The sequence below is a fragment of the Panicum virgatum genome, chromosome 1N (assembly GCF_016808335.1).
Source record: "Panicum virgatum strain AP13 chromosome 1N, P.virgatum_v5, whole genome shotgun sequence".
NCBI lineage: Eukaryota > Viridiplantae > Streptophyta > Magnoliopsida > Poales > Poaceae > Panicum > Panicum virgatum.
In genome coordinates, this window is record NC_053145.1 from 44,665,246 (window position 1) to 44,678,494 (window position 13,249).

At 45.4% G+C, this 13,249-nt stretch overlaps 1 protein-coding gene across 1 annotated transcript; it reads left to right on the plus strand.

Moving 5' to 3' along the window:
- Positions 1 to 11,947: 11,947 nt before the first annotated feature.
- On the plus strand, positions 11,948 to 12,925 carry LOC120653563 (transcription factor bHLH95-like). The gene is made up of 2 exons (XM_039931281.1): positions 11,948 to 12,382; positions 12,569 to 12,925. Exons 1-2 carry the CDS (start codon positions 11,948 to 11,950, stop codon positions 12,923 to 12,925), a joined length of 792 nt encoding a protein of 263 aa, XP_039787215.1.
- Positions 12,926 to 13,249: the final 324 nt, after the last annotated feature.

The window sequence follows — 13,249 nt, forward strand, 5'->3', positions numbered from 1 at the left end:
GATGCAAAAGAGCTCACTTGAGATGCTAATTACCGTTGAGAGACACAAAGCACTCACTTGTGCACTTAACCCTAGTTTTTTTGTATGGGTCGGAAGTTCTGACAAGCACTTATCAGCTCTCCAACAGCTACATTTTGGGGCTCGGGTATTTATACCCCTCAGCCCCTCATTCACCACTGCTAACCTAACACACATGAACACCCCTCTTGAGCATTCAGTACTCTTCTCCACTCCCTCCAAGAGCTAATCCTTGGGTTGTTTGAGTTAGGGCTTGGGTGAGAGCAAGTTTGAGGTGTGAGACTTGACACCCCCCCCCTTTTTGAGTGGCAAGGCAGCCAAGTACATCTCAATAGCACTAGAAGCATCTCCTTCGGTCAATTCGCGTTTGTTACTCTTGAAGCTTGCTTCTAGACGGTTGGGCAACCATTTGGTACTCTTGAAGCTTGCTTCTAGACGGTTAGGCATTGCCCGTGGAGCATCCTCTCATGTGTGTGCATGAGTTCCGGGAAGTTTGTATTGCCCCATCCTTTGTGGACTTTGCTAGTAAGTGACTCAATACTCCTTTGTGGTTGATTGAGTGAGGGAAAGGGTTAGTTGACAACCCTGCTCTTTGTGAGCTCACGGTGAAAGGATCTTGGTGATGCCTAGAGGAGGTGAATAGGCGAACCTGCAAAACTTGAAAAATTCTTCGCACAAATTAGTTCTGTCGGAACTTCCAACCCTATGAGGGAAGTTCCAGCCCTACAATAAGGTTTGAATGAATTTCAAAATTAAATAAGAAATCAAAAAACCTGTTTGAATCAAAAGTTCACCAATGTGTAGAAGAAACCCCTGCAGTGATCTCGTCCACTAGAACCACTCAACGACGTAGATTGGGACAAAACAAGCTTAGGTCAACAAGAACAAGATATGAACAAGTAAAGTAATGATACAAAGATTTGTTCCCGAAGTTCACTCCCACAAAGGGAGCTACTTCTCCGTTGAGGGGCTCACAAAGAGCCGGGATGCCCTATAACCCTTATCCTCACCCAATCCACCACTTAGGAGGATTGAGTACTCACTAGCTCTTGTCCACAAAGGACGGGGTAATACAAACTTCCCAGGGCGCTCACACACGAGAGGACGCTCCACGGGCGATGCCGAACCGTCTAGGAGCAAGCTCCAAGAGTAACAAATGCGAATCGAAAGAATGGAGATGCTACTAGCGCCTTGAAAAGAACTTGGCTGCTCACTCTTGTCAAGAACTCAAGCTCAAGAATCTAGCTCACACCCAAGCCCTTGCTTGGATTTACTCAAGGATTTGCACTTGGAGGGAGTAGGGAGAGGCTTTGAGAGCTTGAGAATGTGTTTTGGTCAGGGAGAGTCAGCAGCACATCTGAAAGGGGGTGAAGAGGTATATATAGGACCCCCTCAAAAACTAGTCGTTGTTGTGTTGTTTATGTGCTTGTCGGAACTTCCGACCTGGGGTCGGAACTTCCGACCAGTTGATTTTCTGCTGGCTGAGAAGGTTTTGTTGGAAACAGTATAGGACCTCCGATAGGGGGGTCGGAACTTCCGACCTAGGGTCAGAACTTCCGACCCCTATTGATTTTTTCTGGTTGAAGTACCCATGAGTGTGTGGTGTCTTGTAACGATTTGTTAGCTTCTTAACTAGACACTATAGCATCTCCAGACTATTGTTTCACATCCCTCTTAATATTACGGTGCTTCCTATACTCAAATTCCAAATAGAAATTAATAAAACTCCTCAATGAAGCTCATGCACCGATCCTTTAGTGAATATGGCGTCGATACTTGCTCTTTTCAGTTTCAAAGATTTTAAATCCTGCTCATTACCCATAAATGCATTAGCTCCTTAATTGTGCATGTCATTATCATCAAAACCCACTTAGGGGGCCAAATGCGCTTACAAACGGAGACATAGCTCCCTTAGTGGGAGTGAACTTCAAGATAAATCTTGTGTCTCTTACTTTATTTAAGTTCTTGTTGACCTAGAGCTTATTTTGTCCCAATCTACTCTCTCTCCCTCTCCCTCTAGTTGTTTTTGTTTGTGAGATCACTTGCAGGGTACTCTAGGACACTTTGGTGAACTTTTGTTTCAAACAGGTTCTTTAGAATCATCTCAGTTTTGAATTTACTTTAGTTTCTTTGTGTTGTTGGAAGTACCTTCACAGTGTCAGAAGCTCTGACCCATCAAAACTTCCTACAGGGTTGAAAGTTTCGACAGATTTAACTTCTGCAAAGATTTTTTTCAATCTTTGCATGTTCCCCTATTCACCCCCCCCCTCTAGTCATCACCAAGATTCTTTCACACTCTGGGCACATTTATTTCACCTTACCCATTCGTCCACCTCATGCACTTCCATGTCAGGAGGTGGGATCCGGCCGTTGGTGGAAACAACATCAGTTCTCCCGATCCCCGTCGACGGGGCTGTGAGATTGCCACATGGCCCCACTTGATCGAGGGTTGGGAGGTTGGGTCGCCGCATGCAGCAGACCCGGCTACCATCATGCTTTGTTGTTGGGCTTTGCTGTGTTGGGCTGCTCGGCTTGTCTGGATCGGCCCAGAAAGAGCCTTCCTTGAGGTACCTGTGGTACATACCCTGTCACAAAGCCTCTTCTAATGTCCTTCATATGCATCCACATCACTTCTTGACATCCTTTGCTTGCCAACCGGTGAAGCCCATCTATGTTATTTTGTTAATTAAAGCTTTCTTTGTGGGTCGATGAAGCCCACTTAGTTCAACCTACGAATACTTTCCTGCTTAATTGGCAAAGCCCACCGTACCAAGCTTGGTCCATGAAGCCACCCTACCTGGCTCCATATCAGAGGACCATGCAAATTAATTCTATCTTGGGGGTTAGCATCACTTGGTTTTCTCTTCTTAACCCTGCAAAGCAAATACATCAACCCTTCTCTGGGGAAGAGGGTTAAGTATAGATTGTTTCCTCCCAACAACAACCACAAGAACTTCACCAAGAAAGAGGGCCAATGGGAAAGTGGGTGAAAAAGGTAAAAGGGAAACTTTGGAGTTGACTTAGTAAGAACAAGATAGTTGCCCTCCAAGTTTAGATGCGTCAAACGAGACACTTAATGTTCTTCTACATGATGATGTACTCATGTTGGTCTATGTTCTCCTTCCTATATTAAAACTTTCCTATTCCTTTCTCTTCATGCACTTTTACTTACCTCTTATGATCCTTTAACACCGTTGTGCAATTTGATTTGCTCATCAATCACTAATGTTGTACAAAGGTAGCATCTAGGGTTTTCTACATCGACCTCATACCTTGGCATCATTGGAATACTGGTCAGCCTAAATAAATCATATTTTCAACTCAACCTAGTATGTTTTGTTAAGAACTCCTGTGTAGGTGTACTTTGGCTAGTATTCACCACCACTAGAAGATTATGTGCCATTTGTATTATCCTTTTTTATTCGCTAGTTAGGACCAAATTTTACAACACTATAATGAAGGTGAAGTGATATATGTGCCAACCACCTTGGTAACACTAAAACACTAGTCATCTTAAATCATATTGCCAACTCAACCTAGTGTAATATGCTAATAACTCCGGTATAAGTTGTACTCCACCTAATGCTTACCACCACTAAAATATTATATGCCCGTGAGATACAATGCCTGTTGATTTGGGGGCTGATTGGTTTCCTGGTTTTCCTTGGGCCAGGCTCGTCGCATACAACCTCCGCTTGATTGGTTGCTTGGAGTAGCTACTGAACGTCTGAACCTGGCTCGCTGCATGCAAAAAGGGCTTCCTAGCCTGGCCCCTGAGATACAGAGATTTTCCTCATTTCCCCGGAGCCTGGTTCGTGCCGTGCGAGCGTGGGCGAGCTGTGCAGGATGTAGAGAAGAAAAGGACGCTGGGTGTTGCTTCATCTAGGTAACCAAACAGAAACTCCATCTAGCCTGGCTGGTTGGAAACCGCAACCAAACAAAAGGCTGCTGCAGCTAGCAAACCTGGCCGCTAGGCGCCTGGATGCTCGGTACGAGCCAGGCTAGAGGCGGAAGTGAACCAATCACGCCCTTGATGCCTGGTTTACCGGCTAGGTCTGGCACCCTACATGCAATAGGTGGTGTCCAACCTAGCTCCTAAGATGCGAATTTTATCTGTGTTTCTCTATATAGCCTGGCTGGCGTGCAAGCCGGCACGTGGCTTGAGGTAAAAAGGACTGGCGCTGTAGAAGTTGGTGTTTCATGCGGGTGATCAAACTTCTTCTTTGTATGGCCTGGCTCTAGAGAAACAAATACGAAGTCATATCCCTGCTGTATCAACCCAGTCTGGCACATGTGTTGGCATGGCCTCCTTGGTACAAGCCAAGCTTACTCAGGGTAACAAACCAATCACGCCCTAAAATCCAGTCAGTCCAAATCGTTGCCAACTCAAGCTAGTGAGATTTCCTAATAACTATTGTATAGGCTGTACTTCGGCTAATGTTTGCATTCCGGCGAGGTTATTAACATTGAGTTTAAATTGCTCCCCGACGTAGTTTGAACGTGCCAGAAGTAGCTTTCAGGTTTTGCAAGATTCAGTCCTCCATTCCTGTGCAACTTTGCATCTTTCAATCAAGTACGCCATTGCTCGGGTGCTTATTAGACATTTAGGAAATTGAACGGGCAAGATTGATAAGATGCCTCGAGTTCACCACAATCATTCGGTACTGTTGTGTTGATTAACCTGCCGATCTCAAAGATTGGATGACTACTTGGATACATAGTTATTAGGAGCCGACTGTGCCACGCACCCATGGTCTGACTGGAAAAAACAGAAAAATGATCCCGTGTCGGTCTGATCAGGTTAAAAGTGGCAGGCATGCATGCAATCAGACCAGAAAAACCGTCTAAATCTCCGGCTTTTACTTAGAACCGGAAGGAAAATGAGAAAGACATCAGTAAAAAACCGCATAGACCGGAACAAGAGCTAGCAATATGGAAATCGGTGCACAATTAGACCACGGTCTAACCGGTCAGACCAATCAAACCGTAAACCGAGAGCCTCACCGTTCAATATCCGATCTTGTACCAATAACTATGCTTTTTCCAACCTGGGCAGGAGCCTGAATTTCATTATTAAGGCAACGAAATTACAGAGTTTGCAAGCGTCTTACGGTTAGTTCAGCAAGAAAAGGAAAAAAATGACTAGAGATGTCAGCACCTCAAACTCCTCCGAGCTACCTCACCTCAAACAGGCACTTTTTCCCCCTAAACAGAAGCTCTCCAAACACAAACGAAGCAAACTACCACCTAGAGCTTAAACAGAGACAAAAGACAGACGCCCGAACGCCACAATCCACCAAGCTCCCAGGTGCAAGATTACTGAAGCGGAACCACCCCCGTGTTGTCTGGCGACGCCTCTTCTTGATGAAAGCGTAGAGCTGCCTGCTTGAGGACTTCCACGCCAGCCTCGAGAAGCTTGCGGTCTCTGGTCTTCGATAAACCAGCCCAATAGGAAATTAAAAGCAGAAGCAGAGCAAATAATCTCAGTCGGGGATTTTAATCTTTTTTATCAAAACAAACTAAGTTTCTTATTTTCCAAAGGGCCCAGCAAATAGGTGCGCGACAAGCCCACCATGTTGAACTGATGATAATTAGGTAACAAAGCTCGAGCCCATAGCCCAAATTGATCGAAAGATCCAGGCCTACAGTTGGCCGCCAGGCCACAGCACATACGCCACTAAACTCCACACATATCTAGCTAGTGGACATGTAAAGAAGAGGTGGTTTGCATATTCTAGTTCTTGACAGAAGCTACACCTCTCATCTCCATGCCAATTCTTTTTGGCACTTCGTCAGAATAACCTCCTGGCAGTTTAAAATCTTCAAGGGTATTTTGGCTTTCCAGATCATCTTATTTGCGTTCCTAATATCATTAGAGCAAAGATAAGAATAATGGGACTTAACCGAAAAAAACACCACTTTTCTCCCAGGACCAAGTCGAGGAATCAGAGTCATTGGATAAAGCCACAGCAGATAGCATATCTCTCAATCTACGGAATTGATCTTGCTACCTTTCATCTAACCATCTTCTGAAGGTCATTCACCTTCTCGCCGCGAAATCAGACACTGAGCCAAACTGATTATTGCAGATTTCAAACAGCTCAGGGAACTTTTCTTCCAAAGTAACTGCCCCACACCATCTGTCTTTCCAAAAATCCACTATTTTGCCATCACCCACCTTAAACACTCTCCCCTTGAGATAAATATCGTTCATCTTTAACAAGTCATTCCAGACTGGAGAATTGGTTGGTTTCCTCGAGCTGAGCTATACATTTTTGTTTTACATACTTCTTTTGTACAATTTCCTACCACAATCCTTCTTTCCTTTCTAATTTCCACCAAAATATGTACAAAAGACTTTGATTCATCTTCCAATATCATGAATGCCCAAACCTCCTTTTTCTTTTGATTTGATGATTTTTTTCCCCATTTAACTAAGTGTTACTTTCTCTTCAGACCTCCCCCTGCCAGAAAAATCTCCTTGTCTTATTGATTCTCTTCACTGGCGGACCTACAGGTATGTCCACTTGGGTCACGGCATACTCTAAGAATTGACCCGGCCCATGTAATTTTTTTCCCCAATCTCTTCACTGGTCAGCCCACAGCCCGTCAGCCCGTCAGCCAAATCCTCCAGACCTCCACGGTTCGGCAGGGCGACGCCCGACGCTCCCACCTCCAAGGTCACCCCGCCGGCGTCGCCCGTTGCCCCGAGTGGCCAAGGCCCCGTCCACCCCCACCCCGGCACCCAGCCGCTGTCGCCCGTCGGCCCCGCGGCGGCGACCGGGCCGGCGAGCCGGCGACGCGCCGTGTCGGCCTCCCAGGTCCCTTGCGGCCACCTGCTTGCGGCCTTGCCTGATTGCCTCGCTGCCGCCGTCTAGCGCCGCACGGCCGCGCCGCTGACTGGACCTACCGCCTGCGGCCTGGCGCTGGCAGCCTGCACTGCTCGGCACCTCGGCCGCTCCCATCTGGCGCAGATTGAGTTCTAAATTTCTAAGGTATGCAAATTGCAAACCCTAGCCTGCATAATTTCTGGATCACACAGGAATCAAGGATTTGGTTTGATTGCTGTCTTGCTGATGCATTGTATATTTATTTCTGTAGAATTTATGGACCATGAAGAGGAATGGGAACATTGTATCACTTTTCCAGAGACATGCCGCAAAGAAGCTTGCTGCAGCTTCATCTCCTTCACCTGCTCCGGCTGCAAATGTGGTGGAAGAGGAAAATCGAGAAGAAGAGGCACCGGCTGCAAATGTGGTGGAAGAGGAAAATCAAGAACAAGAGGGACCGGCTGCAAATATGGTGGAAGAGAAAAATCAAGAACAAGAGGAACCGGCTTATGATATCAATTGTCTTCCTCATGATCCAGGTTTAAGGCTGTCCATTGCAAGTTATCATGTTAATGATCAAGATGCAGTTAGAAGATTATATGTTCTTAGAGGTCCATTCAAACCTATTGCACATCAGTTTCCAAAAAGAAAAATTGGAGATAGATATCGTTCATGCTCTCTTGTATGGTTATTCAAACACAATTGGGTTGAATATAGTATCAAGAAAGATTCTGTGTTTTGTTTTTATTGCTACTTGTTCAAAGACAAAAAAAGCAAGGGGAAGGGGACAAATGCATTTACTGTAAAAGGTTGGAGAAATTGGAATATGGGAGAGCAGGCACTTCTTAAACATATGGATTCTAAAGCACACAAGGCAGCTCAAGAGAAACTCATTGGCTTTATGGATCCTGGTGCACAAATTGGTAATAAAATTGAGAAGTGGAGTGATGAGGATCGTCGCCTTTATAAGGTCAGATTGAAGTATACACTTAGATGTTTGAAGTTTCTTTTGCATCAAGGATTGGCATTCCGGGGACATGATGAAAGCGAAGAGTCTAGCAACAGAGGGAACTTCATTGAGCTTTTGAAATTTCTTGCAGCAAATAGTGAAGAAGTGGACAAGTACGTTTTGAAGAATGCTCCAGGTAATTGCTCCTTAATCAGCCCAAAGATACAAAAGCAGGTTATTCACTGTTGTGCCATAGAAACTAGAAAGAAAATAATTGAAGAAATTGGTGATGAGCCCTATGCCATTTTAACTGATGAGTCTAGTGACATATCACATAGAGAACAACTAGCTCTTTGTTTGCGATATGTTGATAAATTGGGAAGGCCATGTGAGCACTTTATTGGAGTTGTTCATGTAGATGATACCAGCTCATTATCACTAAAGAATGCAATTGAAGCTTTACTTGTTACTAATGGCTTGACTATGACTCAAATCCGTGGCCAAGGTTATGATGGGGCTAGCAACATGAAAGGAGGGGTCAGAGGGCTAAAAACATTAATCATGCAAGAGTCACCTTCAGCTTATTATATCCATTGCTTTGCACGTCAACTCCAACTAGTTCTTGTTGCTGTTGCCAAGGGCAATACTGATTGCCAAGGTTTCTTCAATCAAATATCTATCTTGCTGAATATTGTTGGAGTTTCTTGTAAGCGACATGGCATGCTTCGAAATGCTAGACTTGAGCAAATCACAAAAACACTTGATTGTGGTGAAATTGAAACTGGAAGTGGATTAAATCAAGAAATGGGGTTGCCAAGACCTTGTGACACTCGCTGGGGCTCTTATTACAAAACTATATGCAACATCATTGCTATGTATCCTTCAATTCATGAGGTAATCGTCACTCTTGGAGATGATACATTACATAGGGCTGATTGGACAAAAATACATTTTATGGTTGGAGCATTTGAGTCCTTTGAGTTTGTTTTCGTTGCACACTTAATGTATGTTATTCTTGGATATACAAATGAATTATCCGAGTGTTTGCAAAGAAGAGAGCAAGATATTCTTAATGTTATCTCACTTGTTAATGTGGCAAAGAGAAGAATGCAGCAGTTGAGGTCTGATGGTTGGGATAAATTTCTTGAAAGGGTCACTTTATTTTGCACAAAACATGGTTTCGAGGTTCCTGCTATGGAGGATAATTATGTGCCTTATGGAAAATCAGCACGGTATGCCCGAAATCAAACAAATGATGATCACTTTAGAAGAGAAGTATATATTGGTGTCATTGATCAAATTAGTCAAGAACTTGATTATCGATTTGATGAGATAAATATGGAGTTACTTTCTTGTATGTCGGCCTTCAATCCTTCAAATTCATATGCTTCATTTGATGCACAGAAGATACGTAGACTAGCTGACTTCTACCCTCATGACATATTCGGCTCCGACTTGCTAAGACTTGAGTTGCAACTTGAAAACTACATTGATGTCATAAGAGGAGATGATAGGTTCAAAGACATACATAGTCTTGTTGACCTCTCAGTTAAGCTTGTTGAGACAAATATGCATACATTTTATGATATGGTTTACTTGCTTCTCAAATTGGTATTGGTTCTACCTGTGGCGACGGCCTCCGTTGAAAGGGTATTTTCAGCTTTGAACACTGTCAAAACCAAGAAGAGGAATAAGATTGGTGATAGTGTTTTGGATGATTGTCTTGTCACATTCATTGAGCGGGATATTTTCTTTGAAGTGGATGAAGCTGATATAATGGAGACTTTCATGTCCATTAGACATCGTAGGCCGGACAAGGACAAGGACAAGAACAACCACAATTAGTATTGTAATCTTCTTTGGACTACTTTTAATTGTTGAATTAAAGACTGTTATTTCTTGTATCCCGAATGCTTGGTCAATTTTTAATGTCATTTACCGAATTAGAAAATGTATTATACCGTTTTGTATGTGAAAATTTTAGCACGGCATACCCTATATTTAAAACCTAGGTCCGCCACTGATTTTCTTGCAAATAGTTTTCGGTAAAAGATACATTGACATGATGTGTGTGGGGATGCTACTCAAACATATCAGTGTGAGCCTCCCCCCAATGGATAGGGAGCTACCTTTCTAGCCGTCTAGTCTTTTTAAGATCTTTTTATCCAATGTTTAATCATCGGCCTAGAACTAGATACAGGCACCCCCAAGTATTAATCGGCCAAACCCCTATGGCGCAATTAAACATATCTGAATACGCCAACATTTTCTGATCATCTTTGGACACCGTTAGTACTTCGCTTTTCTCGAAGTTAATTTTAAGGCCAGATATTTGTTCATATAAATATAGAAGCAACTTCATATTTCTCGCACCTTCATCATCATCTTTCAGACACAAAATAGTGTCATCATCATACTGCAGAATAGTAACTCCATTTTCGATATATTCAGGAACCAATCCCGTAATTAATCGATTCTCCTGATCTTGCGCAATCATTATCTTTGCCAAATTATCAATAGCAGTGTTAAACAGGAGGGGGATAGGGGGTCCCCACCAATAACAACTCAGCCCGTTCGAATGGATGGCTGGGCTAGCTGGACTGAAATGGCTGGCTGGCTGGGCTGAGCCTGCAGAGGCACCGAACAGCTGGACTGGTGAACTACAGCACTCCAGCAAGCCAGCCATTGTTTCCAGCAGCAACAACCAGCCAGCCATGGTTTCCAGCAGCAACAGTACCTGCCAGCTGGGACTGTTCAACCAGCCACCCAGACCAGCAATCCGAACAGGCTCTTTGCTTGGATATGCATTCCGTGCAAGCATATCACCGTCTTCCGAACATAGCAGAACAGCCAACAAGGCGGATCAAAAGTTGCAGAAACAGGCAAAGGAAATAAATTAAAGCAGCAAAACAAACGACGCCCTTCTCACGTCACTGCTAGCTCTCAAGCCTTTGCATTGCATTGCATTGTCTTCTCATGGATAACCCTCGCTTAGGCAGGCTATAAGCTTCTTTCTGAAAGGCTTAAACTGAAACGGAAACGCAAAGACCGCAGACCGGCATGCAAAGGCAGCTTCTTGGGGCCAAAGGCAGCTAAGCTGTATCCGGCGCTCATGAGAACGGCAACGCCTTTGCTTGTGAGCCTGTGGCCTGGTGAGACCTGCCAGATTTTTGGTGGGATAACCAAAGGTGACGACTAGAGACACCCGGGGGCGCCATGCGTGAAATGTTGCTTCCTCACTGTGTAAAGTAAGAACTGAATTTGTAATTTTGCATCCGTTGCAGTTGCACAAGTAAAATCACTTTTGCTTCTTTTTTTGGTTCTGTATGGAAGGATGAGGACGACGTTGTTTTGCATTGGATTCATGCACATGTTTTTGGCAGTCACTTACTAAAGTTTAGAGTACTTTTTCTTCTTTTTTTTACTATGAATGCATGGTAAGTTGATACCTGATGAAAATGTTGACATGCCAAGAGAATGTTTTACAGAACAATTGAAAGGAGAGCTATACGAATTCAAGGAAAAACGAGATTTGGAAACTACATCAGAAAATTAGCTGAATCCACATATTCTGAGAGTAACGGGAAGTTCGCATAGAAAAAAAATGGCTGAGGAATGCGTGACACCCGCTCACCGCTATGCCGAAGCAGTCACCTCCACATCATTTTGCATGTAACTTTGGCAAGTAATAATTCAGTAGAGAAAGGAGGCACTAATTAAAAATACAGTATTAACTTTTACTCAAAAATATACAGTATAACATTGTGAGGCAGCAATCATTGCTGATTTATCAGTACTGACTAGCTTTTGGAGTTGAGGTCATCATGCAGAAAAAACTCCATTTTGGCAGCATCTTTTTCTTGCTGTGTGTAAATTAAATGAGCAGTCTACTGTGACTCTCCAATGGATCTGCCAAATTACCGTGAAACAGCTAATCTGCAAGGAGACGTTACACATCCTTTAGCACTGTAATTTGGCTGTTCTGGATGCATCTCTGACCAGTGAAAGAGATTAAAAAATCAGAAAAAAGAAACATACATGTGGTAATTTTTACATCATTACAAATAAGGCACACTACTGTGTTCCTCTCCCAAAATCACATTTCGCCACCCCTCCTCGTCCAAAAATCCAAAATCCTCCGAGCTTTGCCATGGCACAAAACGGTCCCCATGACCACCACCAGGGCGCCGCCGCCGCCTCCAACGAACGCAGCTTCACGCCGCCGACGACCATGACCTTCCTGGGTCCCGCTGAGAACCACAACGGTGGATCCAGGATTGGCAGCCCGGTGGGCATGGATGCCAGAAAGGGGAAGGACGGCGTCCTCCCGAATGCCATCCAAGGTGAAGAGCATGGTTCAGCTGGCGGCGGTGAGGCCAACGCCGACAAGTCCAAAGGTAAGCACCCAGCAGTCAGGGAAGCTGCCACCGACGCCGCTGGACATGGCCTCCCGGGTAAGGGCTCCTTAGCTGCTGACGACGGCGGCGACGCCAAGGCGCACATCATCACGGAGCGAGAGCGCCGGAAGCGGATGAAGGATCTGTTCACCAATCTGCACGCGCTCATGCCCCACGTCCCCACGAAGGTGAGGCTCTCTCACACATGACACCCATCTGGCTTCTGACCATCCATCGTGCGAGGCTCGTATGCTGCGTTGGCTCGCTAGGGCTTGGAGGCTTGGAGCTTGCAAACTCAGGGATCGTTACCTGATCAAGTGATCTTGTATTCTCGTGGTCTATGTGGTTGTGGTGTGATCTTTTGTTTCTGACAGGTCGACAAGGCGACCCTGGTGGGAGAGACGATCCACTTCATCAGGGCCCTGGAGCAGACGAAGGTCCAGATGGAGAGGCGGAAGCAGGAACAGGCGCTCGCGCGGCAAGCCGCCGCCGAGGCCGTGGTGTCGAATGGCTGGGGCCCAGCTGTGCCGCAGCAGAAGCAGCAGCAGCAGCTTGCTGCGGCCGCGACAGCGCCGCCGGCACCATCACCACCGCTCGCCGTGGCCACGGGGCCTGCCGGGTTCCAGACATGGTCGGCGCCGAACGTCGTGCTGAGCGTGTCGAACGAGAAGGCGATCATCAACGTGTGCCTGCCGCGGCAGCCCCGCATGCTGAGTTGCGGACGCTGGTGATGTCCGTGCTGAGCAAGCACGGCATCGACGTGATCACGGTCCACATCGGGGCCGACGGCCCCCGGAGCTTGATCACCATCTATACCCGTGTGAGTAGCCTGCTCGATCTCCACAGTCCTCCTGGTTTCATTTTTCGGGCATGTCGCTGGATGCTGGGTAGCAGACCTGCAGCAGCTTATTATCTGAGTTGGAGATGTTCTGGTAACCATATATGATCACTGGGGAATCAGTGGGTACTCTTAGTCTGCTGTGCTGCTGCTATTTTTTGCAATGGATTTTTTTTAGCCTCTCACAGTTGAGAGTCCATAGCCAAAAGAACAACAA